Source organism: Panthera leo, chromosome A2, assembly GCF_018350215.1.
Source record: "Panthera leo isolate Ple1 chromosome A2, P.leo_Ple1_pat1.1, whole genome shotgun sequence".
Taxonomy (NCBI): Eukaryota; Metazoa; Chordata; class Mammalia; order Carnivora; family Felidae; genus Panthera; species Panthera leo.
Window position 1 is genome coordinate 78,210,665 of NC_056680.1, and position 14,505 is coordinate 78,225,169.

Genomic DNA, 14,505 nt, shown 5'->3' on the forward strand with positions numbered 1-14,505 from the left:
CATATTAGACACCTCAGCGTTGGCCTTTGGAAAGCACATAGCACTTATCTCGCGGATGCAGGCTACACCCTTCGTTTGCTTAATGGATACCCGGGGCCAGGCAGGCGGCCTTTCCCGTGAGAACTGGTAGACAGGATAAACCCTCTCTGCCACACAGGCGTTTTAATTATTGCTGAATCGCTCAATCCTAGGGGTAAGCAGCATTGCTTTCCAGCTTCATGTAACTCTCCAGCCACCTCGTCATTTTCACAGGATCTCAGGCAGGAACAGCCTCATTCAGAACGATTTGTTTCTTTTCTTGCCTCTTCCTGCCAGTCTCCTTTTTGAACCTGGGCCAGTTTCAGTGCCTTTGTTAATAAGGGCTGTTATGCAACCTGTTGCTTACGTTGGCTCCTTATGTTTGAGAGTGAGATTTTTAGTATTCCCAAGTTATTCACAGAATTCACTATGAATTTACAAACCAGAGAGCTCCATCTGAGGTCGTCAAAATTACAACTGTGAACAGTATCATGAAGATACTGTCTATACCACTTCATCTCTTATCAGGGAATACCCATCCTTCAGAATGAATATAGCTCCTGCTTTCTCCTGTGCCAGTGGGATTCAGAAATACGTGTCTGTTGTATGTTCAAGAATAGACAATAGAGGGGCACCTGGGTGGCTCAGTTGGTTAAATGTCTGACTTCGGCTCAGGTCATGATCTCATGATTCGTGTGTTCAAGCCCTGCATCAGGCTCTGTGTTGACAGCTCAGAGCCTGGAGCCTGCTTCGGATTCTGTGACTTTCTCTCTCTCTCTCTCTCTCTCTCTCTCTCTCTCTCTCTCTCTCTCTCTCAAAAAGAAATAAAGAATTAAAAAACTTTAAAATAAAGGGATTGGCAACAGAATGTGATCCATCCATAAGAAGGAATGGAGTATTGATGCATACTACAGCATGGGTGAATCTTTAAAATGTGATGCGGAGTAAAAGAAGTCAGGCACCAAAGGCCACATATGATCTGATTACATTTATATGCAATGTCCACAGCAGGGAAATGTGTAGAGACAGAGAGTAGGTGAGTGCTTGCCAGGGGCTGCAGCCAGCGGGAAAGGGGTAAGTAGGTGTAGGGTTTTTTGGGATCATGGAAACGTTCTGGGATTAGATAGCCATAACTGTTGCACAACATTGTGAATATACTAAAAGCACTGAACTTTGTAACAGTTAAAATTACCAATTTTAGGTTATGTTAATTCTATCTCAGCTTTAAAAAGAAGGAAAACAACAGAGCAGGCACCTCCATGGCTCTCTCAGAGTACCCTCCAGGATCTCCCCAGAGCTGCCAGGTTGCCTTAAATATTTTGTTTCTGTGTAGTTGTTACTGACCAAAGAGGAGTTCTGTCCTCGTCTTCCTCACTCTGTGCATCATAATCCCTCTGCCTCCTGAATTCTTTGGGATATAGTTCCTGGATGAATTTATGCCTTGTTGGTTCCGCCAGTGTCCCCCTCTATATGCAGTCAATGCCTGGTGCCCCTTTGCTCATGGAGCTGCTCTGAGCAGCTGGTCCAAGGCTGGACCTGACCTGCTCTGTGCTATGTGGTTCTCAGGTTGGACAAGGGGTTGGTGGTGGGGAGGGGATGGAGTATGAGCTCTGCCCGTTTCCCAACTTCTGGTTAGCTTCCTACATTTTGTGTTAATTAATGGGGCAATGACAGATTTTTTTTCTCAAATTTGGTCAGCCTGCTTCTGCACATATTGAACTAGGAAACAAATAAGCTGATTGATATGCATCAAAGAATTGATTGTCCTCAGAAAGTATAGGGAAATTTTCAGCAAAGAAAAAGAATTCTGTGAGATGAAATGGCAAGGTAGGGTTATATAGGTGCATTTTAAGCAATTTATTTAACTCAGTAGCAGCATATTTTTAACTAAGGAGTAAGATAAAACTTACCCAAGAATTTTTCACGTAACACTGGGACTTCAGACACTGCAGGGCACAGTTCACTCCTTTGTGGGGCTGCGTCCACGATCTGCTACTTTGGGTGTATAGACCAGGCACTTTGGGGCAGAGCTCAGCCTTTTATACAGGCCCGAGGCCCAGAATCCACTTTCAGACACACACCCACACTTCCAACTCTTGTATTTCAGGCCACAGCTGGACCATGTCTCCCGCTAGCAGGAATGAGCTCAGGGACCAGTGCTGAAAACCAGTCTAGAGCGTAAAGTATATTATTCAACAAAGTGAAGCACAAACGCTCTTCATTCTAGTAGTTCTCAGAGTAGCTATCTTTTCAGAGGAAATCTGAATTTAGAAAAACTTAAAACTGTTTTCTTATGTGCAATGATATACTATGCAGCATTATTTATAATTTTGAGAACTTGTGAACAACCCAAATGGCACAAATTGGGGAATCTTAAGTAAAAAAGTAAATTTCAATTGATGAATTATTTTCAAGCATATTGGATTATTCCTAATTTTATTTTATTTATTTTAATTTTCTTTTTTAATGTTTATTTTTGAGAGACAGAGACAGCACAAGCAGGAGAGGCGCAGAGAGAGACGGATACAGAATCCAAAGCAGGCTCCACGCTCTGAGCTGTCAGCACAGGGCCTGACGTGGGGCTCGAACTTGTGAACCAAGAGATCGTGACCTGAGCCCATGTTGTACAATTAACCGACTAAAACACCTAGGCACGCCAGATTATTTCTAATTTTAAAAAACCTCTTTACCAAAGTAGAGATGAATGTTGTCATAACAATATAAAAATATTTTAACATGACAAAATTTGAAAATCTCAAATGAGGGGCTCCTGGGTGGCTCAGTTGGTTGACTGTCCAACTTTAACTCAGGTCATGATCTCACAGTTCATGGGTTTGAGCCCCGCATCGGGCTCTGTGCTGATGGCTCAGAGCCTGGAGCCTGCTTCAGATTCTGCATGTGTGTGTTTCTCTCTCTCTGCCCTACTCCCACTTGTGCTCTGTCTCTCAAAAATGAATAAACATTAATCAATTTCAAATGAAAAGCCATTGTCTTATTTTTTTAAAGTTTATTTTCTGCTTGAGAGAGCGCGGGAGGGGCAAAGAGAATCCCACACAGGTTCCACACTGTCAGCACAGAGCCTGACTCAGGGCTCAATCCCACAAATGGTAAGGTCATGACCTGAGCCAGGATCATGAGTCAGATCCCTGGGGCACCTTGGTGGCTCAGTTGGTTGAGTGTCCGACTTCAACTCAGGTCATGATCTCACAGTTCTTGAGTTTGAGCCCCACATCAGGCTGTGTGCTCAGAGGTCAGAGCCTGGAGCCTGCTCTAGATTCTGTATCTCCCTCTCTCTCTGCCCCTCCCCTGCTCCCGTTCTTTCTCTTTCTCTCAAAAATAAACATTTAAAAAATTTATTTTTATTATTTAAAAAAAAGTTTTTTGATGTTTGTTTATTTTTGAGAGGGAGAGAGACAGTGCAAGCAGGGGAGGGGCAGAGAAAGAAGGAGACCCAGAATCCGAAGCAGGCTCCAGGCTCTGAGCTGTCAGCACAGAGCCCAATGCGGAGCCCGAACCCGTGAATTGTGAGATCATTAACTGAACCAAAGTTGGACACTTAGCTGACTGAGCCACACAGGTAGCCCCACAATGTACCTTTTTAAAAGGATATAAATCAAAATGGCACATGTGATGCTGTTATTTTAAAATGTGGAGTCCAAGCCACTGAGCTGCAGCTGACCTGGTTGCCAGTCTGTGTGTGAAAAACACTTGCCCTTTTCTTCCCTTGACCTCCTTGTTGCTTAGCACGACGAGCTGCATGGTGTAAAGCAGGTGGCGAGAACAGGAAAACCTGAGTGAGCATCACCTATCCTGCTCCTTCCTAAACCATCCACTTTTTGCATCAGAGGTGGGCTGGGGAGCGAGAAACGGAAGCTCCCCCTCAGCCCCTGGAACAACAGTGCCCAGAGTTCTGTTTTTCTCCACAACCAGTGGAAACTTGTAAAAACCCAGTAGTGAAAATTAGTGGGTTAGTGAACCCATGGAGGCCGACTCTGCTCTAAATGAGCCATGATAAAATGTAATCACTACTCTAAGCTAAAACAAAACAGAAGTGCCCTTCTTACTAGGAAAACAACTGTAAATGTACTCTACTTAACGTACTTTAATAATCTCCAACTAGGAATACTCTTTCTAAGGATGACTTAAATCCCAGACCTACTAAAAAAATATTCATGAACATAACTACAGTTTTACTATATAGTCCTTATTTACGGAAGAATGCCAGCTAAAGCAGGAGTGGTAGTACAGAAAAACACATCAATCCAGTAGTATTTGCTTCAGGCAATATGAATTCTCAGATACCTGAACAAGCTGATGCAAGACTGTGGGAGAACAGGGTAGTTGCCCAGTTTTTAAAATACCACCCTTCAGTTTACTAATTACAAAGAAAGAAAGGGGCGCCTGGGGTGGTTCAGTCGGTTAAGCATCTCAGTTCAGGTCAGGATCTCACAGTTCCTGAGTTTGATCCCCACATCAGGCTCTCTGCTGTCACTGTAGAGCCCGCTTTAATCCTCTGTCCCCCTCTCTCTGCCTCTCTCCTGCTGATGTTCTCTTTCTTTCTCTCAAAACTAATAAACATTTTTAAGTGGATGGATGGATGGATGAATGGATGGATGGATGGATGGATGGTAGGGGAAAAGAGAGAAAGGTCCCATTACAGTAGAAAAACCTAGCAAGTACCATCATAACCCAGTGATTAAGTTTATACCATCAGTGATGGACAGACTGAACATCATTGCCTTTTGCTGTGATACACCAAAACCACAGTATCACCTATGTAATATGTGTACCTAAGTCTAATCACGAGGCGTCAATCAGGCAAATCCAAATGTAAAGGCATGGTGTAAAACAGCTGGCCTGGATTCTGCTAAAAGCCCGATACCAACGTAATGCAAAAGGCTGGGCAGATCCAGATACCTTAATGGTGAATAACTGGATGTCCCAATGGGAGTATGTGGTCCTCGGTTAGATCTTGAATTTTAGGAGCTTAAAAAAAATCGAAATTGTGTTACTGGGTAATTGAGTGAGTTTGGATATGGATTGCTTGTTGGTAGTGTGGAATTTCATGTTAGGCTTCCTGAGCGTGACCTGCTTGGTTAGGCAGGCAACTGCCTGTTCTAGGAGACACACACACAGCTCTCTAGGAGTAAGGTGTGATGTCTGCAACTAACTCACATGGGTCAGTCAAGCATTTACTTTGTGGGTGTTTATAGATCTAGAAAGAGATGTAAAGTAAATCTTGGGAAAAGTTAACATTTGGTCAATCTCCCTGCAAAGTATAAGGTTCATTACATTGTTGCCACTTTTCTGTCATTTGAATTTTTATAATTTAACAATCAGGAAATTTTCTGAAGTATAAACTACTCTAAATTCACAAAATGGGAGTTACTATTTGCAAAACGTGTGGTAAAGAGATTACCTTACTATATAAAAACAGCAAGAAAAATAATATCAAAAATAGGTTTAAAAAAGGCAGAGGCGGCGGGGTGGGGGGGGGGGGCGGGTGGCAGCGGCACCTGGATGACTTACTTGGTTGAGCATCCTAGCTCTTGATTTCGGCTCAGGTCACGGTCTCGTGGTTCATGAGATCAAGCCCGGCATCAGGCTCTGTGCTAACAGCGCAGACCCTGCTTGAGATTCTGTATCTTTCCTCTCTGCCCACCCCTTGTTCATGTACACGCTTGAGCTCTCGCTCTCTCTAAATAAGTAAACACATCTTAGAAATAGGTTAAAAAAATAGGTAACAGAACAAACAGGCAGTTCGCAGTCAACATATGTAGAAATGTTTAAATGTCCCTTGCAGTAGGAAGTATGTAGGTAAAAACCAAGATAAAATACCATTCTTAACAGACTGGCAGAGCTCAAAAAGGTTTATAATATGCTATGGGAGGAGACACAGGGATGAGGCAGCAGCAAGCACTTACATATTAATAGTGGGAACATAAATTGATAAAACATTTTTTTTTTTAATTAAAAAAAAATTTTTTTTTTTTACCGTTTATTTTTGAGACAGAGAGAGAGACAGAGCATGAATGGGGGAGGGTCAGAGAGAGAGGGAGACACAGAATCCGAAACAGGCTCCAGGCTCTGAGCAGTCAGCACAGAGCCCGACACAGGGCTCGAACTCACGGACCATGAGATCATGACCTGAGCTGAAGTCGGACGCTTAACCGACTGAGCCACCCAGGCGCCCCAATAAAACATTTTTGGAGGGCAATAGGGATTAAAATTTTAAATCCACATCTAGGGATTTATTCCAGTCATGTACCTATATAGACGCACAAAGAAGTATGTGTAAGGTTATTTGCTATAGAATTGTGTGTGATAGCAAAAGATAGGTAGCAATTTAAATGCCCTTCAAAGGAGACTGGTCACGTAAAGGATTGAATATCCATGTAGGACAGCAGCCATCCTTGTGCCGCTGGCCAAAGAACGAGGCAGCTTCAGAAGTACTGCGTGAATAAAGTAAACCTCGGATTTTCATTGTTTTTTTTGAAGTTTATTTTGAGAGAGAAAGTGCAGGGGGGGAGGGGCAGAGAAAAGGAGAGAGCATTCCAAGTAGGCTATCAGTGCAGATTCCAACACAGGGCTCAGACCCACAAGCTACGAGATCATGACCTGAGCCAAAGTCAGACGATTAACCGACTGAGCCATTCAGGCACCCCATCAGATATTCATTTTTAAGTGAAAAAAGCAAGATGCTGAACAATTTATAATGTAATGAAATTTGTTTTCTAAAAGGGAGGATCTGGGTATTAGTTACATGGTCGTGTTTACTTTGTGAAAATTCATCAAGCAGAACACTTATGAGTTGTGTATTTTTCCATATATATGACATTTATGTTAAAAGCGTCCCAAAAAATACTTAAAAGAGAGGAGACAGTAGGTACTTACATGCTTCTATATACAGAAAGTGTTTCTGGAAGGAAACATGAGAAGCTATTAACATTGGCTACTGGTGGGGAGAGTTGTTAAGGGCTGGAGAAAGGACAAAAGTTTTTCAGTCCTCTATTTGTTTTTCTACATGTATTACTACTTAGGGATTTTTCATGAACACTTTCTAATACCTTTTAAATTATAGCAAGGTACACATTCGTGGTAAGATTCCATCTCTATCTGTCTATCTATCTGTCTGTCTATATCTATCATGTGTTTAAGAAGAAAAGACTGGAGGGGTACCTGGGTGGTTCAGTTGGTTAAGTGTCTGACTCTTGATTTCAGCTCAGGTCATGATCTCATGGTTTGTGGGTTTGAGCCCCACATCAGGCTCAGCGCTTACAGTGAAAAAGCATGCTTCAGATTCTCTCTCACTCTCTCTCTCTCTCTCTCTGCCCCTCCCCTTCTCTCTCCCTCTCTCTCTCAAACTTTAAAAAAAAGAAAAAGAATGAAAAAAAAAGAATGGGAGGAATTACAAAGTTAGATATTAACATTGTTTTCAGGTAATGAAACTATAAATTGCCTTTCTTTGTACTTTTCCAAGTTTCCTGTAGCAAGATTACAATATTTTTCTGAAAATGGGACTGACTCTTTAAAATGTTTAATAACAATCTCTGTAGTTGTATGGGATTGCTCTCTGCTCTTATCCCCTTGCCGCACCCTTCCCCCGTCACAAAAAGTAGCAGATTGCGCCTATATGATTGTCCCATTACTCATTATAAATAACTTGAGGCTTTATGAGTATAAATATGGCCCAGGTTACATCTGTCCAATAAGAATGAACCAGTATCGTTTTGCTGGAGGAACAGTCCAGAGAAAAATGGAAAGTAACGCTCACCCTAGCTGCTGGGGTGCCTTTTTCACTCTTCATAGCGTGCTGCAGTCTGGTTTCAAGTAGAAACAAGTAACAAGCGTCCTGGACTATTTTTCAGTGAGGCAGTATTTCATGATCTCTTTGTGTTCCTTTTTTTATTTTATATTTTTTAGAATAACTGCTCAAAGACTTGCCCACTTGAACAAGTGCTTGATGAACTTTAAGCTAGGGAATTTCAGCTATCAGAAAAACCCTCTGAAATTGGGAGAGCTTCAAGGGAACCACTTCACTGTTGTCCTCAGGTAAAGAACTGCAGGTAGGAATGCAGACTAGAGGGTCTTGCTGGAGCACCTCACGTCTGTTTGCACCAGTGATCAACCCAGGTGAGCTGGCACTAACAGGTGTGGCAGGAAAGGAAGGCAGAGCAGAGCCCCATAGGGCCGGGAGAGCAAGTACTGCTGGAGTATTTGTACCAACGCCCCCTCACCTCTCAGAACTCAGCCCTTCCTTTGGAGAGAAGCTGTCTGCTTCCAACACAGGGTTTAAAGATCAAGAGGCTGTGCTTCCACCTACATGCAGTACCTGGATGGGCGCACTCACAGACACAAGAAATAGAGTAGAGGTTACCTGGGGCCTGGCGTAGGAGGGGGAAAGGAGAGCTATTGTTTAGTGGGTACAGAGCTTCCATTTACAATTTAAAAAAAGAAGAGTCCTCAGGAGGTAGAGAAAAGGCTACCGGGGATAAGGGAAAGGCAGGGAGGAGCACCTGGCTGGCTCAGTAGGAAGAGCATGTGACTCTTGATATCGGAGTCATGAGTTCGAGCTCCACGTGGGGTGTAGAGATTACTTAAATAAAACTTAAAAAAATTTTTTTAATGTTTCTTTATTTTTGAGTGACAGTTTGAATGGGGGAGGGGCAGAGAGAGAGAGGGACATAAAATCTGAAGCAGGCTCTAGGTTCTGTCAGCATAGAGCTTGATGCCAGGCTTGAACCTGTGAACCGGGAGATCATGACCTGAGCTGAAGTCAGACGCTTAACCGACTGAGCCACCCAGGGCAGCCCTAAAACCTTTTTTAAAAAAAGGGGAAAGGCATGGAAGCTAAGCCATATCATTTATGATATGTATCCATGAATGTGTTTCACTAAATTTTTTTCTGGGAAATTTGGGCCCTTAACAGAAATATAACAGGAACTGATGAACAAGTTCAGCAAGCCATGAACTCTCTCAAGGAGATTGGATTTATTAACTACTATGGAATGCAAAGATTTGGAACTACCGCTGTCCCCACATATCAAGTTGGAAGGTTTGTATTTCATTCCTTAACTTTTGTCTGAAAGAGCTCTCATAAAAAAAGAAGAAAGATTTTTTGTTGCTGTGATTTTTAAATTTATTTTAATGTTTATTTATTTTTGAGAGAGAGACCGTGAGTAGGGTAGGGGCAGAGAGAGAGGGGAAACACAGGATCCGAAGCAGGCTCCAGGCTCTGAACTGTCAGCACAGAGCCCGACACAGGACTCAAACTTATAAACCATGAGATGATGACCTGAGCTGAAGTCACACTTAACCAACTGAGCCACCCAGGTGCCCTGTTGCTGTCATTTATAACTATTCATGTCTGGGTCAAATGAACCAGTGTATCTCATCAACTGATCCATAATATCCTTCTAATTTTTTTGTGTTTTAAGATAATACATGTACATGGAAAAAATAAAAATACATCAGTGTTCAGAAGGGTATAACCCAAAAAGTAAGTTTTTCTCCCATTGGGGATTCTGTTTTTAGTTTTTTTTTATAGGTAAATCTTGGCTCAGTACAATAAGCAGTTGGGTGACTGCGACCCAGAGTAGCCTGACAGAGATGGTGTAGTTTGTGATCTCTGTTAACAAGCACTTCCCAGTTTATTAAACTTACATCTCCACTCTCCCACCTTTAAAGACGGTGGCATAGGATATAAATTGCGTGGTAAAATTTATTTTAAGAAATCTGATTCTCTTGGGGCGCCTGGGTGGCTCAGTCATTTGAGCATAGGTCATGATCTCACTGTTCATGAGGTCGAGCCCACATCAGGCTCACTGCTGTCAGCGCAGAGCCCGCTCCAGATCCTCTGTCCCCTTCTCTCTCTGCCCCTCCCCTGGTTATACTCCTTATCTCAAAAATAAATATTTAAAAATTAAAAAGAAATCTGATTCTCTTTTAGGCAGTAAATAGGGAATCCCTCTAGGGTAAGGTAGGGTGGGGATCCCATCAATAAACACTTAGACTCTCGGCGTTATTCGAGCTCCATGTTGGGTGTAGAGGTTACTTAATAAGTAAGTAAATTAACCTGAAAAATAACTAAATACTTGGTTTCATAAACCTAAACCTGTATATGCTGCCCTGCTGTCCTGTAGACTGTGTTACATAAAGTAATCATTCTCATGGGAGTTAGGATTGTAGAGGTTATGAGTTGGTGGTAATCTGAGAGCTTACATAGTTTGCATTCTTCCTTGGGTTTCAAACCCCTGTTGTAGCAAAGGTGAAATTTAGGCTTGGGGTTTGCTGGAGCTCACCAGTTTTCCTCCGTAGTCCTAGGAACAGAGGACTTTTCTGGACTTCCAGTGCATGGTTGCAGCAGCCGACTACACGAAGTTGCATCTGTTCATGTGTTTTTAAAAACACAACATGATAAAAATCTGTGATGTAGTATTCCTCTACCTCTAGGCAGTGTTGTAGAAGTTAAAAGCTCAGGCAGTAAAGTCAGACTTGGGTTTTGAGCCTCAGACTACTCATCTGTAAAATGGAGGTCATAATACTAACCCCACAGGGTGGTGAAATGGAAATGACATGGTGTCTATGCAGCATCTATTTCTATGCCTTAAATACAGTAAGTGCTCAATAAGCAGAAATAATATTTTATTTGAGAGAGAGAGAGAGAGAGAGAGAGAGAATCTTGAGCAGGCTCCATGCTCACCGTGGAGTCTGATGCAGGGCTCCATCCCATGACCCTGGGATCATGACCTGAGTCAAAATCAGAAGTCAAAAGCTCAAACAACTGAGCCATCCAAGCATCCCCAGAAAGTAATATTTTAAAACTAAAGCATCCTAAGCACAGAAAGAATTTTTGCCAAGAAGAAAACTAAAGTAACTGGTAATCATTATTATTAGATAATAAATGATGATGTTTTCAATCTTGCTAAATGGCCAAAGGACATTGATAAAGATAGTGAAGATGTTAATTGTATTATGGGACAGAATATTTAAGGAAAAACTGTATCAACTTTTGAATTTGTAATGAATTTGGCAGAAGAACAGCGGTGGGACCCTGCAAATTTTGTACTCCAAAGGTAGTGTAAAATGATTAATGAAAATGAGGTCAGATTTATCAAAAATATAAAGGAGCAAAAATTGCATTGCATGCCTTAAGTATACAGTATGAGTATACAGTGCATTTAGAATCCCAAATCAACAGCTTCCACAACATAAGAATATTTCCTAGCTTCAAAGAAGCCCACTGTTACCATCATAGGAAAACAAAAACAAAAAACAAAACCCTTAGTTTCGAGTTTTGGAAGGGTGACTTCCATCCAGGATTTTTAAAGAACTCTTACAAAGCAAAGACACAAGGACAAATGACAGTCTAAAAACGGGCAAGTGAGAGGCACCTCGGTGGCTCAGTCTTTTGAGTGTCTGACTCTTGATTTCGGCTCAGGTCATGATCCCAGGGTCTGTGACAAGCCCACATGGAGCCTGCTTAAGATATTCTCTCTCTCTCTCTCTCTCTCTCTCTCTCTCTCTCTCTCTCTCTCTCTGCTTTTGCCCCTCCCCCACTCACATACACGTGCACACTCTGTCTCAAAAAAAAAAAAAATAACTAAAATAAAAACAGGTGATCTGAGTAGACATTTCTCCAAAGAACATAGATTAATGGCCAGAAAGCATACGGAAAGATGTTCAACATCATTAGGGAATCACTAATCATTAGGGAAAAGCAATTTAAAACCCCAATGAGCTATCACTTCACATCCACTATGATGGCTAAAGTCAAAAAGACTTACAATAAAAAGTGTTGGTGAGGATGTGAAGAAATTGGAACCTGCATGCCCTGCTGGTAAAAATGTAAAATAGTACACCTATTTTGGATAACAGCCTGGCTAGTCCTCTACACCAAGTACCATATAACTCAGCTATTGCACTTCTAGGTATATACTCAAGAATTTGAAAACGTGCGTCATACAAAAGTTTACACCAATGTTTATAGCAGCCAAAAAAAGGGAAACGACCCAGATGTCCATCAACTGATAAATGGATAAACAAAATGTGATGTATCCATACAATGGAATATTATTCAACAATAAAAATAAACGATGAGCACCTGGGTGGCTCAGTTGGTTAAGCCTCCAGCTCTTTTTTTTTTTTTTTTAAGTTTTATTTATTTGCAAAGGGAGAGAGAATCCCAAGCAGGCTCTATACTGTGACCACCACATGGGACTCAAATCCACCAACTGTGAGACCATGACCTGAGCCAAAACCAAGAGTCAGAAGTTCAGCTGACTGAGCCACCCAGGTGCCCCAAGCCTCTGACTCTTGATTTTGGCTCAGGTCATGATCTCATGATTCGTGAGATCGAGCCCTGAGCTGGGCTCCAGGCTGGCTATGGAGCCTGCTTAAGATTCTCTCTCTCCTCCTCTATCCCTCCCCCACCCCCCTTAAAACAAAGGGACAATAAGAGAATGGAGTACTGATACTTGCTACGACATGGATAAACCTTGAAAACATGCTAAGTGAAAGAAGCTAGTCACAAAAGGCAAAATACTGTAGGATGCATTTATATGAGTTATCCAGATTACACAAATCCATAGAGAAAGGAGGTTGATTAATGGTGCCTAGGTCTGGGGGAGGAGTAATAGTGACTGCTCATGGGTGCAGGATTTCTTTTTGGGTGATAACAATGTTCCAGAATTGATTGTGTAACGTTGCACAATTCTGTGAGTATACCATAAGCCATTATATTGTGTACTTAAATGGATGAATTATATGGATACATGAATTACACCTAAGTAAAACATTTTTCTTTAAAGGTGTAATAAATCTTTGCATATATGGTCAAATAACAAGGATGACAAGACCATTCAATGGTAAAGGACTGTCTTTTCAATAAGTTGTGTCGGGGAAATTGGGTATAAACATTAAAAAATGAAGTTGGACCCTTATCATACACCATTTACCAGAATTAATATAGATCAAAGACCTAAACATAAGAGCTACAACTATAAAATTAGAAGAAAACAGGGGAAAACCTCATGACATTTGGTTGCCAATTTCTTGGTTATAACACCAAAAGAAAAAAATAGGTTGGACTCCATAAAATTTAAGATATTTGTGTATAATATCCAGATGGCTAACAGACACATGAAAAGATGCTCAACATCACTCATCATCAAAATACAAATCAAAATACAGACAGAAATACAAATCAAAAACATGATGGGATACCACCTCACACCTACCAGAATGGCTAGAATTACACAAGAAGCAACAGATATTGGCAAGGGTGTGAAGAAAAACAGGAACCCTCTTGCATCGTTGGTGGGAATGAAAACTGGTGCAGCCACTCTGGAGAACAGTATGGAGGTTTCTTAAAACTAAAAATAGAACTACCCTGGGGCGCCTGGGTGGCTCAGTCGGTTAAGCGTCCGACTTCAGCTCAGGTCACGATCTTGCGGTCCGCGAGTTCGAGCCCCGCGTCGGGCTCTGGGCTGACAGCTCAGAGCCTGGAGCTTGCTTCCGATTCTGTGTCTCCCTCTCTCTCTGCCCCTCCCCCGTTCATGCTGTGTCTCTCTCTGTCTCAAAAATAAATAAACATTTAAAAAAATTAAAAAAAAAAAAAAAAAAAAGAACTACCCTATGATCCAGCAATTGCACTATTAGGTATTTCCCCAAGGAATACAAAAATAAAATTCAAAGGGGTACCTGCACCCCAGTGTTCATAGCAGCATTATCAACAATAGCCAAACTATGGAGAGAGCCCAAATGTCCATTGACTGATGAATGGATAAAGAAGATGTGGTGTGTATATATGTACAATGGAATATTATTCAGCCTTCACAAAGAATGAAATCTCACCATTTGCAATGATGTGGATGAAGCTAGCACATATCATGCTAAGCAAAATAAGTCAGAGAAAGACAAATACTATATGATTTCACACATATGTGAAATTTAAGAAACAAAATAGATGAATGTATGGAAGGGGTGGGGGGAAGGGAAGAGAGGCAAATAAACCACAAGAAACTCTTAATGATAGAGAACAAACAGGGTTGATCGAGGGAGCTCCGTGGGAGATGAGATAGATGGGTGATGGGTTCTAAGGAGAGCACTTGTGATGAGCACTGGGTGTTGTATGGAAGTGATGAATCACTGAATTCTCCTTAAACCAGTATTTCACAGTATGTTAACTAGAACTTAAATAAAACTTAAATTTAAGAAAATAAAAAGTTTTTGTGTCCAAAGGACACTATCAACAGAATGAAAAAGCAACCCCACAGAAGGGGAGAAAATGTTTGCAAATTATATATCTGAAGAGGGGTTAATATCCAAAATATATAGAGTTCCTACAACACAACAACAAAATAACCTGATTTAAAATGGGCAAAGAACTTGACCTTTCTTCTAAGAAGATATATTTTTTTAAATTTTTGTAACGTTTATTTTTGAGAGAGACAATGTGAGCAGGGGAGAGGCAGATAGAGAGGGAGA

At 41.4% G+C, this 14,505-nt stretch overlaps 1 protein-coding gene across 8 annotated transcripts in view; it reads left to right on the forward strand.

The window, feature by feature from the left end:
- PUS7 (pseudouridine synthase 7) overlaps nucleotides 1-14,505 on the forward strand; it is a 76,731-nt gene that overhangs the window by 50,251 nt on the left and 11,975 nt on the right. For all 8 annotated transcript variants that reach the window (XM_042915546.1, XM_042915538.1, XM_042915567.1 and 5 more), the window contains 2 exons: nucleotides 7,942-8,070; nucleotides 8,948-9,073. In XM_042915546.1, the coding sequence (XP_042771480.1) occupies nucleotides 7,942-8,070; nucleotides 8,948-9,073 (255 nt within the window). The remainder of the gene's footprint in view (nucleotides 1-7,941; nucleotides 8,071-8,947; nucleotides 9,074-14,505) is intronic.